Source organism: Tachysurus fulvidraco, chromosome 15 (assembly GCF_022655615.1).
Source record: "Tachysurus fulvidraco isolate hzauxx_2018 chromosome 15, HZAU_PFXX_2.0, whole genome shotgun sequence".
Classification (NCBI taxonomy): domain Eukaryota; kingdom Metazoa; phylum Chordata; class Actinopteri; order Siluriformes; family Bagridae; genus Tachysurus; species Tachysurus fulvidraco.
In genome coordinates, this window is record NC_062532.1 from 3,686,308 (window position 1) to 3,705,373 (window position 19,066).

Below are 19,066 nucleotides of genomic sequence, written 5' to 3' on the forward strand. Positions count from 1 at the left end.
CAGCAGTTTGTGTTCATTTACAGCAGCAGGAATCATTTTAATTCTTTAAGATGGGACTAGGCAGAGTTTTGTGTTACTTTACTCTAGCAATCCTCATTCAATGTTAGTATTATTTATTACATAATAAAATTATTTTTCATTCATTCATTTTTAATGTTAATTCCTACATTTGAATATTCTTCTATTTCAGATTCCTGCAGTCAGACACTGATCGAGTCTGATCCAGTGATCATCAAACCTGATCAGTCTCATAAACTGACCTGCACAGCCTCTGGATTAGACATTAATGGCTACTGGATGGCTTGGATCAGACAGGTGCCTGGAAAAGGACTGGAATGGGTTGCAAGCATCGATGTTACTAGCGTATATTACTCCAGTGCTGTTAAGGGCCGCTTCACCATTTCCAGAGACAACAGTAAGAAGCAGGTGTATCTGCAGATGAACAGCATGAGGACAGAAGACACTGCAGTTTATTACTGTGCCCGAGGGAGAGACACAGTGATACTTCCCCTTAGACATCAGTACAAAAACACAGACTTACTACAGACACCTGAAAAGCTCACAGTCAGTTACAAAAAATGTTACAAAATTTAAACTTTAATTTTAAATTTTTATTGTATGTTTCTTTTATTTTTTTTAAAGCTGCTTTGAGAAAATATCCATTGTTAAATGTGTTATATAAATAAAGTGAATTGTACTGACAGATTAAAAACTATGAAAGTAGATGTTCACAAATCTAGGGGAAAAAATAATATTAATTTCTCTATTAATTGATTTGATTAAAACAAATGATTTACTATGTTACTGCTGATACTGTAACTGAGTGTTTTCTCTATTTTAGACCATGCTGATTAAAATGCTCCAATTCTGAATTTGTTAATTTCATTGTTGGTCCATGTGAAAGTTTTTTTTTTTTACTGACATTATAATCTTTTGTATCTGCACCTGTAGGGGGCAGCAGCTGCTTGTTTTTCAGAAGAATTCATGAAACTATGAAATCTAACAGCTGAAGTGTGTTTATGCAAATTCACCCTGTTAAAAAAAAAAAAAAAAAACAGCCTCCTGCTCACACGACTGAATCAAAGACACCTGGATATAACCCTAAAGTGGGCGTGGCCTAAACTAATTATCAGGAATGAAAATATAAATAAACTATTCTATGCTCCTGGAAAAACTGGAAAAAGCTATTCCAGTGATCATCAAACCTGATCAGTCTCATAAACTGACCTGCACAGCCTCTGGATTAGACATTAGTGGCTATTACATGTCTTGGATCAGACAGGTGCCTGGAAAAGGGCTGGAATGGGTTGCATATATCTCAAGTAGCAGTAGTGACATAAATTACTCCAGTGCTGTTAAGGGCCGCTTCACCATCTCCAGAGACAACAGTAAGAAGCAGGTGTATCTACAGATGAACAACATGAGGACAGAAGACACTGCAGTTTATTACTGCGCCCGACACACAGTGATACTTCCCCTTAGACATCAGTACAAAAACACAGACTTACTATAGACACATCACAAACCCACATTTTCAGATTCATGGAGGTTAAAACACCAAAATGTTTACAGTGTCTCTGACTTGCACGTTACCACTTGCTGATGTTGCCCCCTTGGACAAAGACGATCACACTTTTTGATTTTTCTGTAGATCTATTTTCCCCGTTCGTTCTTTTATTATTTTATGCCACAGATTCGGGGTCAGAACACACATTCGTGTTACAACATCCACATGCATACACTGTTTTTTTTTTTTTTTTTTTTCTACACTCTTGTGTTTTTGTGTCTACCGCGCCACCACCAGTATGGGTTCACTATATTTTTCCTTACCATTTTTTTAACAAATTGTCTAACAATAAACATACAACAACAAGTATAAACAAATTAAATAACTATCTGAGTTATTTGAGGTCACTACACCCCCCCCCCCCCACTAAAAGTAATCAAATGAGTCCAAAACATGAATTCCACTAACAGTATCATGTAGCTGCTTCCTCGAAGCTTAAGAATAAAATCAATATCTTCTACCATACAACTGTGACATTACTACAATCATCTAACTTATAGGCTTTATGTGTGTTGAGAGCTGTCTTGTCTTTAGGCTCACTCATGGGCCCCCCAGAACATCCTCTATTGACAACTGGACCCAACCACATACACCTCCACAATGTACTGGTACATTTTAAATGTCACTTCAGTATTACAATAATCTGTTTCTGTCTGTTTCTGGTAGAGGTTCTTCTCATAGGTTCTAATGTCAAGTCACTATCTCCAAGCTTGACTTCTCCTACAGATCCTTCCTCTCTCCTTGAAGATCTACCAACACCTCTTCATCAGACTCCTCTGGACACTCCTCCTGATCAGGGAAGTTTATAGGTTCATCAACGATTACTTTTACATGAGGTTTCTTTTCAGGTTTCCTGTTTCTCTCCGCTCTTCTCTATTGTGAAATTCAACTGCACATGGATCCAGATGTGTTCCGGTTCTCTGCGTTGGAACCTACAAGTCAAACTCCTTGTCCCTGGAACTTTCGTTGCTGTCAAGGTGAGTATTCTGCCTTGAGCATGTGACCTGTTTTGACCTGTTACTCTGACATCCTTTTCTTTCCTGATGAACATCAACTGTACTATGTTCATCAACCAGGTAAGGACAAGGTAACAAAAGGTTCCGATGCAGCAGTCTTTTCTTTCCAGTTCCAGCCAAGGATTCTACTACATACACCGAGCTATCCACTTCTCTCCTTTCTTTCACCATGTACGTTTGCTTCTCCCAGTAGGCTCTCAATTTCCCTGGGCCGCCTCTTTCTGGGAGGTTCCGCACCAGCACATGATCACCTGGCTCCAAGACAGAACTCCATGCCTTTCGGTTATAATTCCTCTGCCCTCTTGCAGTGGCCTTCTTCATGTTCTTGGTTGCTATCTCATAGGATTCCTGCATAGACCGTTTCCATCTTTCAGCATAATCCGTGTGAGACTGAGTGTTTGTGACTTACTTTGTGGGTAACACCAGATCAATGGGAAGAACTGGCTCTCGACCAAAATGGAGAAAGAATGGTGAAAATCCTGTTGACTTGTGCACTGTAGAATTATAGGCATGGACGACTTTGTTAATGTGGTCTGCCCAATTTGATTTCTCTGTCTCCTGTAGGGTCCTCAACATTCCCAAAAATGTTGTTTGTGAACATTAATTAGAAGATAAACTATCTGCAGTGTTTGATATGATGAAGATTTCTGTAAAGATATTTTGGTGTTGTTGGAAGGAGTCTCCAGTGTCAGAGCGAGATCAGGGTTAAAGCTGTGACTTTATTTTCAGCATGAGAAAGTCTTCAGGACAGAAAAGTTTGTACTTTTTCCGCAGTTTCAGGACAAGTGTTCTTGTGTTGATTATTTTTCTGTAACAAAACCTCCACAAGTGTTTTATTCCTTACTTTCTGTCACTGAGCTTTACTCCTTCTCAATACAGGAGCAGGAGAAAGCCGTCTGTGTGAAATAAACCATCACCACGTAAACATTCCTACATTTAGGTTTCCTAATGTGTTCCTTAGATGAGTGAGGTGTCTTCTAAAAATGATTCGATTTGGTTCCATTTACATAGTACATAATCATCCACTCATCTATCCAGTGAGCAGCGTGTGGTTGTGGGTTGATTGTGGGAACAATGATTGTGATGAAAAGTTGGGACTATATACTGTACTATTCATGCTTTTATTCCTCCTGATTGTGATGCCAGCTGCAGGAACACTACAGGTCGATGGTTCATTTCCTGAATTTAGAAACACAGAGTCTGTTCAGCAGCACAGAATCTGACGAAAGATCAAACTGAAATGTAGATGTTTACTGCAGCATCACTACTACAAACTCCTGGAATTAAAAATCACCTGTAGGGGGCAGCAGCTGCTTGTTTTCAAGAAGGATTCATTCATGAAACTATGAAATCTAACAGCTGAAGTGTGTTTATGCAAATTCACCCTGTTATAATACAAAAACATCCTCTTGCTCACCCGAATCTCAGATTCAGGGTAATGTATTTAGTTACTCGGTCATCATTAGGAAGTGTTTTATTGGGTCAGAGTGCAGGCTCCAGAGTCCATCCCAGTCCTTATTCACCTAAATGGAAAATTAATGTAATGTACTGAGTAATGAATCCCTACATTCTAAACAAACTGTTATATACTCACAATACAATAATTTCTCCAATAATGTTGATTCAATACACAACACAGAGAGAGGTCTTAGAGGAACAAAAGACGTCCACACATGCTACTGCATCCCATCACCCTGCCTAGAACATCATGCCTCTATGTCTTTAATTCCTTACTCTATGTTTCACTGAGCTCTTATGCTTCTGTTGGAACTCTGTGTAGATAAAGTTCAAGGTCTTCATTTCTTTTAGCAGAAATTAGAGATTATTGTCAATTCAGGACCAAGTTACTGTTGTTTGATGCCTTGTGAGAGCCGTCTGTGTGAACAAGACCATCTTTTACTGCACATTCAGCTTAAAAAAAAGACATGAGATCTAATGAGTAAAGAGCAGTGATGAAGCTGACAGCATGAAACACACCCAGAGATTTACAGGAAGCTTTTTCTCCTCTCGTCTGTTCCTCTGTGGTTGTTTTTATATCTCTAGTGGGTGTGTCATGCAAACCAAATCCTGTGTTTGAACCATTTATGCTGAAACATTCAGCCCAACAACATAGCAGCAGTTTGTGTTCATTTACAGCAGCAGGAATCATTTTAATTCTTTGAGATGGGAGTAGGCAGAGTTTTGTGTTACTTTACTCTAGTAATCTTCATTCAATGTTAGTATTATTTGTTACATAATTAAAATATTTTTCATTCATTCATTTTTAATGTTAATTCCTACCTTTGACTATTCTTCTATTTCAGATTCCTGCAGTCAGACACTGATCGAGTCTGATCCAGTGACCATCAAACCTGATCAGTCTCATAAACTGACCTGCACAGCATCTGGATTTAACTTTGGTGACTATGGTATGGCTTGGATCAGACAGGCACCTGGAAAAGGGCTGGAATGGGTTGCATATATCTCGAGTGGCAGTGGTAGCATATATTACTCCAGCGCTGTTAAGGGCCGCTTCACCATCTCCAGAGACAACAGTAAGATGCAGGTGTATCTGCAGATGAACAGCATGAGGACAGAAGACACTGCAGTTTATTACTGCGCCCGACACACAGTGATACTTCCCCTTAGACATCAGTACAAAAACACAGACTTACTATAGACACATGACAAACCCACATTTTCAGATTCATGGAGGTGAAAGAACCAAAATGTTTACAGTGTCTCTGACTTACATGTTGCCACTTGCTGACTTTTACTGGACTGTTCTGAACATTGTCTGGACATTCATACTGATGTTAGATTTATTTAATTGAATGTATGTAATAAATATTGACTATATTTCACGTTGTCACGCACTGAGAAATATGGAAGTAAATGTTCACAAACTAGAAAAAGAGATCAGTGCCATAATCATTGAGACTATTATTGATTTCCCAATAAACTGATTATTTAAACCAAATGATTTACTATGTTACTGCTGATACTGTATCTGAGTGTTTTCTCTCTTTTAAACCATGCTGATAAAAATGCTCCAATTCTGAATTCCTACTTACTTTATTTCGCTGAACCATGTGAAAAGTTTTTTTTTTAAATGACAGCCAGAACATTGTCTGTAGAACATTCTGTATCTGCATCTGTAGGGGGCAGCAGCTGCTTCTTTTGAGAAGGATGATTCTGGTTCAACACATATGCAGACTCAGTGAAAGGGCATTTTCTCCTCTCTGAAGACGTTTCAGCAAGCACACAGTACTTAGAGGCCATGAGTCTGAGGACAGAGGACACTGCGGTTTATTACTGCGCCTGAGACCCCACAGTGACTAGAGCCGAGGAAGCAGCTGTACTAAAACCAGACACACATTGTAACTGAACTAACTGAAGTCGCTTCACTTATAATTCATAGAGAGATACACACTCTGTATCTGTTTTCTGCTCCAATTATCTATAAATATATCTTTTTAAAATTTTTAAAATATACATAAACCCTGTTTCTATGCTCCTGAAAACACTTGAAAAAGCCACAGGTAGAAATAACAACTCTGTCAGCATTATGTGTGAATGTGATTCTGACTGTTCCTCAAACCAACAAACTAGTAGACATCACAGTCCCAATACACACTGTAATACACACATCCCAGTCCCAATACACACTGTAATACACACACCCCAGTCCCAATACACACTGTAATACACACATCCCAGTCCCAATACACACTGTAATACACACATCCTAGCCCCAATACACATTGTAATACACACATCCCAGTCCCAATACACACTGTAATACACACATCCCAGTCCCAATACACACTGTAATACACACATCCCAGTCCCAACACACACTGTATTACACACAATCTCAACATACACAGCCTCTGTTCTAGAAATGTAACTAACACCATCTGAACACAGAAACTGTGACTTTATCGTGTGAGGCTCATTTTAGATGATTGTTGATTGAACATGTTCAGTTCAGTTAATCACAGAGACACGTTAGTGTTTTGTTCATTTCACTCTAAGCCCAATTCTTCTAAGAGGAAGAAAGTTAATGTATAAATGAGTAAACCTGAGACTTCACGATCATGATGATGTTTTTCATGCAAATCGTCCACTTGTGTCTCTTACATTAAGGAGGTCTGTGTGAGTGTGTGTGTGTAGTGAGGAGGAGAGCAGTTGAGCATTTTACTTCACTTCACTTTTATATCAACAACAATGCTGTCATTATCAGTGTTGCTGCTGCTTTCAGCTGCATTCTGTACGTCTTCGTGTCGGCTTTAGATTTAATTCCTGTTTCGTGAAAATGACTTGATGACTTTTGATGATGTTCTGTCGCTCTTATTCACAGGTGGTGTTGGAGGTGTGGAGCTCACTCAGACAGACTCTGTGCTGGTGAAGCCTGGAGAGTCGTTCTCCATCTCTTGTAAGATCTCAGTGTCGAGTTATTGTATTAACTGGATACGGCAACCTGCTGGAAAAGCACTGGAATGGCTCGGATATCTGTGTAGCGGTGATAGCACTAATCTCAAAGACACGATGAAGAGCAAGATCAGTCTCAGCCAGGACAAATCCATCAGCACAGTTTATTTAAGAGGACAAAACTTTCAGGTGGAGGACACGGCTGTGTATTACTGTGCCAGACACACAACACTACAAACTCACTGAAGCCCTGTACAAAAACATCCCTGGTTATTTTCCTCTCTCTGCAGTACACATGTCCCCAGAGGGGTCTAGTATATATGAGCTAGCAGAGCTAAGACCCTTCTCTAGGTCAAAGATATCTACATAAAGTTTCATCTTTGTCTCAACATTAAATTAAATTGTTTTCCTGAACACAAGTGTATACACAGTTAATCCATCATTAATATGACACCAATCTATTCCAAAGCTTTTATGCAGCTCGCTGAAGTGGATGTCGGTGTAACACAAAATTTAAGCTATTATTATAATTATAATTGTCTGTGTGTTTTTATGCCTCTAGATGTCAGTCTTTGTAAAGAAAATCTTCTCAGTCTATTTGAACACATTCGTTGTCTATCTTTAAACACTCTAATCATTCTCCAGCTTCATTTAACTCACTGGATTTATAGATGATTTAAATAATAAAAGCTGAATTAGTCAGATCAGGAACGTCCATGTATTTATGTCAATCTCAGTGCAAGGAAAATTTTAATTCAAACCCAAGCAGCAGGAGTGTTAGGGAGCGTTAGCTAGTACTACAAACAGAACAGTTAGTGACCTGACAATGTGAAACTTACAGAAATAGTTTATTCCTCTTGTCTGTTCCTCTGTGGATGTTTTATATCTCTAGTGGGTGTGTCATGCAAACCAAATCCTGTGTTTGAACCATTTAAACATTCAGCCCAACAACATAGCAGCAGTTTGTGTTCATTTACAGCAGCAGGAATCATTTTAATTCTTTGAGATGGGACAAGACAGAGTTTTGTGTTACTTTACTCTAGCAATCTTCATTCAATGTTTGTATTATTTATTACATAATAAAAATATTTTTCATTCATTCATTTTTAATGTTAATTCCTACCTTTGAATATTTTTCTATTTCAGATTCCTGCAGTCAGACACTGATCGAGTCTGATCCAGTGATCATCAAACCTGATCAGTCTCATAAACTGACCTGCACAGCCTCTGGATTTACCTTTAGTAGCTATTACATGGCTTGGATCAGACAGGCACCTGGAAAAGGGCTGGAATGGGTTGCAACTATCTCAGTATTGCAGTAGTTACATATATTACTCCAGTGCTGTTAAGGGCCGCTTCACCATCTCCAGAGACAACAGTAAGAAGCAGGTGTATCTGCAGATGAACAGCATGAGGACAGAAGACACTGCAGTTTATTACTGCGCCCGTGAACCACAGTGATACTTCCCCTTAGACATCAGTACAAAAACACAGACTTACCATTGACACATGAAAAGATCACAGTCTGTTACAAACAATATTACAAAATTTAAACTTTAATTTTAAAATTTTTATTGCATATTTCTTTTCTTTTTTAAAGCTTTGAGAAAATATCCATTGTTAAATGTGTTATATAAATAAAGTGAATTAAATTGACAGATTAAAAACTATGGAAGTAGATGTTCACAAATCTGGGGAAAAAATTCATATTAATTTCCCTATTAATTGATTTGGTTAAACCAAATGATTTACTATGTTACTGCTGATACTGTGTCTGAGTGTGTTCTCTATTTTAAACCTTTCTGATAAAAAATACTCCAAGTCTGAATTCCTACTTACTTTATTTTCTTTGTTGGTCCATGTGAAAGTTTTTTTTTATTAGCAGCAAAAACATTATAATATTTTCTATCTGCACCTGTAGGGGGCAGCAGCTGCTTGTTTTTGTGAAGGATTCATGAAACTATGAAATCTAACAGCTGAAGTGTGTTTATGCAAATTCACCCTGTTTAAAAACAAACAAACAAACAAAAAAAAAACACCCTTTTGCTCACAGGACTGAATCAAAGACACCTGGATATAACCTTAAAGTGGGTGTGGCCTAAACTAATTATCATGAATGAAAATATAAATAAAAGCCCACAGGTAGAAATAACAGCTATATGTAACATGCTGTATTAATGTGGATCTGACTGTTCCTCAAACCAACAAACTAGTAGACATCCCAGTCCCAATACACACTGTAATACACACATCACAGTCCCAATATACACTGTAATACACACATCACTGACCCAATACACACATCCCAGTCCCAGTACACACTGTAACACACATTGAAGTCCCAATACACACTGTAATACACACATCCCAGTCCCAATACACACTGTAATACACACATCACAGTCCCAATACACACTGTAATACACACATCACAGTCCCAATACACACTGTAATACACACATCACAGTCCCAATATACACTGTAATACACACATCCCGGTTCCAAAAAACACTGTAATACACACATCCCAGTCCCAATAAACACCGTAATACACATTGAAGTCCCAATACACACTGTAATACACACATCCCAGTCCCAATACACACTGTAATACACACAACCCAAATCACACTGTAATAAAAACACCACAATTACAATAAACACTATAACACACACATCATACTAGTAATAAACACTGTAACACACACCCCAGTCCCAGTACACACTGTAACACACACACCATAGTATAAAACATAATGTCCTAATACAGACTGTAACACACACATCACAGTCCCAATACACACTTTCATACAAAAACCCCAGTGTTAAGAGGGTAAGTAGCAGCCAGGTGTTGCTAATGTAATGCAAGTGATAAATTGTTCGCTAGCAAATGAGACTTATAATATCTCTATAAAACCATAAGTTTTGTTAGTTTCCTTTGTTGGATCATTCAGCTGTGTGAAAAATAACAGCAACAATGAAAGACATCAATAGTTATCTTACATAATCTGTACATCACTCTGGAAAGGATTATAAGGTCATTTCTCAAGAATTTGAATTACTATAGAATTTAATAGTCTGTACTTTCTATTTAGCATGACTGTATTACATCACACCCATTTTATAACTTGTATAACACACTTATTAGCATAAACTACTTATCATTTGTAAATACACAAAGTTCAGAAATAAAAACTTCAGTCATTCTTTATGTTCATGGGGGCAGTTTAATGATGAAAATCACAATTTTAAATCAATCGTAAGCATGAAAATTGAAGAAAAAGAGTTTATAAACCCACACATCCTCCTTTAAATACATTTCAGATACATTCTCCTCCCATCATCAGCAGATAAACAAATCCAAGTGTCAGAGCTGGATCTCACTCTATTTATATGATGTGATGGTGTCTGTTAAACTTTGGAGAACAGAGAAGACTCCAGTCCAAACAACACACACCATGTTCTCTACATCTCTACTGCTCCTGCTGGCAGCTGCTTCTTGTGAGTGCTTTATCAAATTCATTCATTTACTAGATGAAGAATAAAGGTGCAGCATATATTGTGTGAGATATCACCATGTGTTTTCCTCCACAGATGTGCATGGTGAGGAACTGACTCAGCCTGCTTCCATGACAGTCCAGCCAGGCCAGAGTCTCTCCATCCAGTGCAAGGTTTCATATTCAGTTACGAGCTATTATACAGCTTGGATTCGACAACCTGCAGGAAAAGGTCTGGAGTGGATTGGATACATCGATACTGGTGGGAGTACAGCTTACAGTGAGAAACTGAAAAATAAGTTCAGCATCTCCAGAGACACTTCTACTAACACAATAACAATTGGAGGACAGAACATGCAGACTGAAGACACAGCTGTGTATTACTGCGCTCGTTACACACAGTGAGACAGAATAGTGGATTCCTCTTACAAAAACCTTATGAGACATGTTATAGACATCCTCTCAGTGTAACTAATAAATCATCTCAGTCATACTTTCACTTTCTTCCACTGGAATGAAGTCAGAATCGTTTGCAGCATTTTAAAACACAGTCACACAAAGTCATTTTTAAATAAATAAAAAAATATATATATTGAAAGAGTCTTCATTCTGAACCATTATTAATCCCTTCATTTTACAGGATTTTTAACCAGCAGTTGGAATCAGTGTTTAATGAGTGGATTCAGGAATAATACAGCACGTTTCCAGCAGTGTGTTGTGTTTAACACACAGTCTGTTCTCATAGTCTGAGCTTTAATAACTGAAACAACTGAAGGAGGCAGCAGAGCTCAACAAATAAAGTGAAAAAAAGTGAATCCACAAACTGCATTCTGTATGAGACTCATTCAGTATCAGTCATTATCAGACAAACATCTACATTTTCTCTTCTTTTTCACTCTTTCCATAATGTGTGATTGGTTATTTGTGTTGTTAAACACAGGTTGGACAAATAAAAACACTATAATTTAGTTTTCTTACTATTAATTCACCTGATAGTGTATAAACTTACTAATTAACACAATGCTTAAAATTCTTATTGGTTCAAACATAAACTCAAGCTGCAGTGATAGATATCTCTAAAAAAATACAGACATGTTTAAAAGATGGGAAAGTTCTTTCATTTATATTTATATATATATAATCCATCCCATGTTGACCCTAAGATAAGGAGTGTCTCTATGCAAATGTCCTCCTCTGTTATATACAGTATTTAAGCAACAAAGACCAAGAGCTTTTACTTCTTCTGCTCCAACACACACCATGATCTCTACATCCCTACTGCTGCTGCTGCTGGCAGCCGTACACTGTAAGTGTTTTTACATTTGACATGTAATACAGTTTTGGTTCCTTAAAGCTTTTTGCTTTTACATCATTAAAATAACTTTTCTTTAACAGGTGTTCACAGTGTTGAGCTGATCCAGACCGGATCCACAGTATTAACTCCTGGTCAGTCACTGACTCTGACCTGTAAAGTGTCTGGATATTCATTAACTGATAGCAGCCACCGTACATACTGGATACGACAACCTGCAGGAAAAACTCTGGAGTGGGTCGGAGGTATATATGGTGATGGTAACACTTACTACAGTGAGAAACTGAAAAGCAGGTTTCAGGCTTCCAGAGACACGTCCAGCAGCACAATGACATTAACAGGACAGAACATGCAGACTGAAGACACAGCTGTGTATTACTGCGCTCGTAAACCACAGTGAGATGAATAAACAACATCCCTGTATAAAAACTCCAAGTACACTGAAACAAAATTCTTCTCCACCTGCATCTTATGAGTTTTCCCCAACCACCACACAATTATCCATTTTTATTTTCCATCACACATCCTATATTCTGACAGAAAATAATAAATGATTACAGACAAAGACAGATGGAGAAATGTTTTTACAACTTTTTCGTATTTGTAGTACAAATAATTTTCAATTTTACTGACAGTGCAACAGTAAAGGTTTACCTTTGGTCCTTATCTGTATCCTGTATATTTAAACTGCAACTGCTTTAAGGCCTGTGATGGTCACTTTTTCTTTATTCACACCATCTAACCAACAAGTTGAAGATCTAATGACTGTCCTAATGTGTGTCCTAAATATAAGATCATGTTCTCTTGGGATTTACAATAAAGTCATAAACACTGACTGAGTCATTCTACGAAACGGGTGCCCTCCAAAAAAAACCATATCCCACCTCAGGCACAAAATCCTTAATAATATTATCAATTTTATTCTGATAAATAAAACCGGATAATGTGTCTGATAAATAAAACCGGATAATATGTATACCATAAGAGTAGTAAAACAAGAAATATATTTTTAAAATCTAATGTTTTCCTAATAGTAAAATATCCCTTTTTTGGAACCCATCAATAGAAAGTCTGTAATTTTAATTTAAATAATTATTCTTAGTTTTTTATTCTTGAAATATGAATTTGACATTTCAATGGCCTCATTGTTTTTACTTAAGGTCGTCAAAGTGACCACTAGGGGATGACCCAGAAACAAGCTTCATTTCATCTTTAAAGCATCAAATCCTCTAAAAACACGAAAAAACCTATTTACCTAGTAAGGTTTATACTCTCAATATTTTTTTAAGCCCACACACAAAGCACAATATGATTCACAGCCTTCATACAATTAGAAAAAAAAATTGGAGAAAACTGACCTAGGTGGCGCTAGACCGGTTTTTCCCTTACCTTTAGACGCTGCCCTTTCTTCACTGGGGTAATATATTCCAAAACAAATATTCCACAAAAATCCACACAGGTCCAATGAACTGGAATCTGTAAGCCTCCAAAACGCTCTGGTCGCGCCGCAAATATTCCGTTTGTGTTCCGAAAACTGGAAACAGTAGTGCGCCACCATCTCGTTTTGCCGCTCTAACGTCTCATTGGGGTATTCAAAAATTCTAAATTTATGTCATCCTCACTTGAGCCAATCGGTGCTTGTATTGCAGAGATAGACGGCTGGGAAGCCAATGATGTCATGACATCATTTTTGGGAACCCGCCTTTGACTGACAATTACTCCTTCCAATAGCAATGAAATGGGCTGGGACCTTTACAGCTCTTTAGCCAATAAGCAGACGATTCCAACGATATGCAACATGCTGCGTCTCCTCTGCCAGGATCTGCGTGAAAAAGCTGCGCAGAAGAATTCTTGCGTAATCCCTGACCTTTTGTCCCTCTCACAGCTCAGGGTGTCAAGTTACAGGCCTGTTTTCACACCAGAGTGATAGACAGAGAGTCTCTGCTTGTTTATGGCCTTTTAAACTGAGCCTGCAGTCTTTTAATTCAAAGTTATACAGTAAACAAGTACACAAAAACACTGGACCAGACGACCATGTCTGTAGAAAAATATTTTTATTGAAGCCATTTTTGAGTCTTTTGACTTGAATTTTTTTTTGGTGAAAGCCAAGACATGTGGCTCTGACCCTCAGTTGTTATTTGGTCCCTAACATGTTCCAGAGAAATAAGATTAATCAGTTTATCAGGTAAACAACTCGGGCGGAAATGAAAACTTTCCATTCTAGCCTCTGTACCTTTGTGGCAGTAAGGCCTAGAATCAATCTGACACTTGTATCTGAAACTAGAGAATCTTTCCAATGAGACCAGGCTCACCCCTGTGTGTTAAAGTATGTGGGAGCTGTACCACTTTTTGTTGGGTAGGTCATGTAGGCGAAAAACCTGCAATAGGGGGCGAGAGCCACCAAGGAACATTTTTCTCTGTGATTATTGACACCTGTAGAAGATCAGCATAACAATATGTAAATGAATATGTAAAACGTTCCCTTTACAGCTACTTATAGAGAAATATCAGCCACGGTCACTGTGGGCAGCTTCATCCTGTGAGTTTCACTTCACTAATGATCTCAGAGCTGTAAATTAGTAAATTCCTGCAGTTATAACCTACTGTACATAGATTTTTGACTGGAATTGTGACATGTCTTTTTTTCAGATGTGGAATGTGCAGTAGAGCTCACTCAGGACACCTCAGTGATGTTAAAGCCTGGAGATTCTTTAATCCTCAGCTGTAAAGTATCCGGTTACTCACTTACTGATGGCAGCTACGCCACAGCTTGGATCCGACATCCTGCAGGGAAAACTCTGGAATGGATAAACAACATTTGGGGAAGTGGAACCATGTATCATAAAGAGTCTCTAAAAAACAAGTTCAGTATTTCTAAAAATGCCTCCAGCAGCACGGTGACACTGAGAGGACAGAACATGCAGACTGAAGACACAGCTGTGTATTACTGCGCTCGTCATCCACACAGTGACACAACAAGCTGCAGTGCTGCACAAAAACCTCATCACAATTCACTTCTTTAATTAAATAACGACTACATTTTACTGAGTAACTAATCCCCATATTACAAATATTTCAGCATAGACACCAACACTGGCATTAATAAGATAAAACAATAAAAGTTTGTTACGTTAACTTTACAATCTACACGAAAATTAATATCCCATGAAAAATCCCATGAAATTAAATGTGATCTGTGAACATTGTATAATTTGATCATGAATTTCTGGTAATGTACAAATTAAAAGGAAAAAAACAAACACAAAGTTTTTTGATTATCTCACCAAATTATTTTTATTAACAGATCATTGGAAAACCAGAATTAGCTAAAACATATAAACTTTAACATTTTTATTTCATGTTTTAAATTATCATTGAAACGAATATTGATTTCCCAATTAACTAATTAATTAAAACAAATGGTTTACTATGTTACTGCTGATACTGTATCTGAGTGTTTTCTCTCTTTTAAACCTTTCTGATAAAAATGTTCAGTTTCTGAATTCCTACTTTTTTTGCAGCAGCAGGAGGAACATATAATATTTTGTATTTGCACCTGTAGGGGGCAGCAGCTGCTTGTTTTTGACAAGGATTCATGAAACTATGAAATCTAACAGCTGAAGTGTGTTTATGCAAATTCACCCTGTTATTAAAAAAAGCCTCTTGCAGTTTGAAGTTTGTGTCACACGACTGAATCAAAGAGCATGATGATGGGGCTGAGGGTCACTCAGTACTACATCTTTGTTATAATGTTAACCAAAGGTACCTGAGACTTCTGTACTGTATATTTATTCCCTCAGAATATCTTGACTGTGTTTATGATGATGTTTGTTATGTTTTATCTGCTAGGTGTCAGCAGTGATGAGATCAGACTGGACCAGTCTCCTGCTGTTGTAAAGAGACCTGGAGAAACTGTGAAGATCTCCTGTAAGATACACGGATATTCAATGACAAGCAGCTACATACACTGGATCAGACAGAAAACAGGGAAAGCTCTGGAATGGCTTGGCTGGATGAGTACAGGTAATAATGCAGCAATATATGCAGAGTCTGTGAAGAACCAGCTCACTTTAACAGAAGACGTCTCAGCAAGCACACAGTACTTAGAGGCCAAGAGTCTGAGGACAGAGGACACTGCGGTTTATTACTGCGCCCGAGACCCAACAGTGACTGAAGCTGAGGAAGCAGCTGTACTAAAACCAGACACACATTGTAACTGAACTAACTGAAGTTGCTTAAATTATAATTGTAAGACAGATGAACACGGTTTGTATCTATTTATTGCTCCAATTATCTATACTGTAAATGTACCTGGATATAACCCTAAAGTGGGCGTGGCCTAAAATAATTATCAGGAATGAAAATCTAGATAAACCCTGTTTCTATGATCCTGGAAACACTTGAAAGCCACAGGTAGAAATGGCAGCTCTGTCAGCATGCTGTGTGACATCCCATTCCCAATACACACTGTAATACACACATCATAGTGTGATTACACAATGTAATACACACATCACAGTCACAATACACACTGTAATACACACATCACAGTCACAATACACACATCACAGTCACAATACACATTGTAATACACACATCCCAGTCCCAATATACACTGTATTACACAGATCACAGTCACAATACACACTGCAACACACAACTCAGTCTCCCATCCCAGTCATCCCGTTCCCAATTTAACTCATTGGATGGATGATTGATTTTTTTGGATTCTGCAAAAATGATTCATATTTAACAACAATATTCTGTGTATTTTAGGAATTCTACAGTTTGACTCACTTTGACTCACAGTTTGACTCACTTATTTTTATGCATTTATGTGTATCACAGTGCAAATAAAATTCAAACCCAAGCAGCAGAAGTGTTAGGGAGCGTTAACTAATACTACAAACAGAACAGTTTGTGACCTGACAATGTGAAACTTACAGTCATTTATTTTAACTTACAGTTATTTTAATGTTACAAGAGCATCATAATCTTAGAATTACATTTTAAAAAAAACTAACTAACTAAAATAAAATAGATTTTAATTAAATATTTATTTTCCAAATCTACAGGGAGCCGCAGCAGAGGGATGAAAGAGCCACTTGTGGCTCCAGAGTCGCGCGTTGCCGACCCCTGGTGTATAAATCTACTCAATAACACCTGCCTTAAGCTTCTTATTAGTTCAAACATAAACTCAAGCTGCAGTGATAGATATCTCTAAAAAATACAGACATGCTTAAAAGATGAGAAGGTTTTCTCATCTAAGAATCCATCCCATGTGGACCCTAAGATAAGGAGTGTCTCTATGCAAATGTCCTCCTCTGTTATATATTTAAGCAACAAAGACCAAGAGCTTTTACTTCTTCTGCTCCAACACACACCATGATCTCTACATCCCTACTGCTGCTGCTGCTGGCAGCCGTACACTGTAAGTGTTTTTACATTTGACATGTAATACAGTTTTCGTTCCTTAAAGCTTTTTGCTTTTACATCATTAAAATAACTTTTCTTTAACAGGTGTTCACAGTGTTGAGCTGATCCAGACCGGATCCACAGTATTAACTCCTGGTCAGTCACTGACTCTGACCTGTAAAGTGTCTGGATATTCAGTAACTGATAGCAGCTACTGTACAGACTGGATACGACAACCTGCAGGAAAAACTCTGGAATGGATCGGATGTATATGTGGTAGTGGTAACACTTACTACAGTGAGAAACTGAAAAGCAGGTTTCAGGTATCCAGAGACACGTCCAGCAGCACAGTGACATTAACAGGACAGAACATGCAGACTGAAGACACAGCTGTGTATTACTGCGCTCGTGAACCGCACAGTGAGACGAATAAACAACATCCCTGTATAAAAACTCCTCATTCAGTGTTCACAATAACAGGACACAAGACACAACACTGATCTATCCGAGTCTAAATAAAAAACAATAATCCAACAAATGATCACAAAAAGTTTCAAGCTAGTTATTTGATTAAGTTATTAGTGTTTACTTAAATCCATAATATTATATCTCTAACATTGCTGCACATCATAAAGACTATTATAATCATATCACTATCATGAACTTTATAGACTTTTGTGTCTTTGACTAATAAAAATCCCAACACAAATGAGAATTTGTGTGAACATATCTGAGAAAGTGTGAGAGCATTATTCCATGACTATAGAAATGTAAAACTTGTTCTGTTATCATGATCCCAATCTTCTCAGTCATAGATAATAATCCTCAAAGGTAAATTCAGTATTTAATCCTTGATGCATATTTTCACATATGATCCACTATTACTCCATCAGATGAATCTCCTCCTCATGATTTAAATACATTTCAGATACATTCTCCTCCCATCATCAGCAGATAAACAAATCCAAGTGTCAGAGCTGGATCTCACTCTATTTATATGATGTGATGGTGTCTGTTAAACTTTGGAGAACAGAGAAGACTCCAGTCCAAACAACACACACCATGTTCTCTACATCTCTACTGCTCCTGCTGGCAGCTGCTTCTTGTGAGTGCTTTATCAAATTCATTCATTTACTAGATGAAGAATAAAGGTGCAGCATATATTGTGTGAGATATCACCATGTGTTTTCCTCCACAGATGTGCATGGTGAGGAACTGACTCAGCCTGCTTCCATGACAGTCCAGCCAGGCCAGAGTCTCTCCATCCAGTGCAAGGTTTCATATTCAGTTACGAGCTATTATACAGCTTGGATTCGACAACCTGCAGGAAAAGCTCTGGAGTGGATTGGAAGCATCTGGAGTGGTGGGGGTACATACTACAGTGACAAACTGAAAAATAAGTTCAGCATCTCCAGAGACACTTCTACTAACACAATAACAATTGGAGGACAGAACATGCAGACTGAAGACACAGCTGTGTATTACTGCGCTCGTGATCGACACAGTGACACAACAAGCTGCAGTGCTGCACAAAAACCTCATCACAATTCAATTCTTTAATTAAATAACAAATACATTTTACTGAGTAACTAATCACCATACAGTATTACAAATATTTCAGCATAGACACCAACACTGGCATTAATAAAATAAATAAATAAAAGTTTGTTACGTTAACTTTACAATCTAAACGAAAAATTAATACAAATCCCATGAAATTAAATGTGAAATGTGAACATTGTATAATTTGATCATGAATTTCTGGTAATGTACAAATTAAAAGGAAAAAAACAAACACAAAGTTTTTTGATTATCTCACCAAATTATTTTTATTAATTGATCATTG

The 19,066-nt window shown here is 37.6% G+C and overlaps 3 gene segments (V, D, J or C); all 3 read left to right on the forward strand.

Annotated features, from left to right (window-relative positions):
* Window positions 1–210: 210 nt before the first annotated feature.
* Window positions 211–3,187, forward strand: LOC125138845 (the record flags this gene model as incomplete). The annotated part of the segment is given in 4 exon segments: window positions 211–277; window positions 1,251–1,458; window positions 2,473–2,544; window positions 3,148–3,187. Coding segments are annotated over 4 exon segments (387 nt in total), but the record flags the coding sequence as incomplete, so codon positions are not given.
* Window positions 3,188–6,719: 3,532 nt separating this feature from the next.
* On the forward strand, window positions 6,720–7,264 carry LOC125138802. The segment is given in 2 exon segments: window positions 6,720–6,835; window positions 6,926–7,264. Coding segments are annotated over 2 exon segments (360 nt in total).
* Window positions 7,265–15,382: 8,118 nt separating this feature from the next.
* Window positions 15,383–16,788, forward strand: LOC125138752. The segment is given in 2 exon segments: window positions 15,383–15,567; window positions 15,655–16,788. Coding segments are annotated over 2 exon segments (429 nt in total).
* The last annotated feature ends 2,278 nt before the right edge of the window (window positions 16,789–19,066 follow it).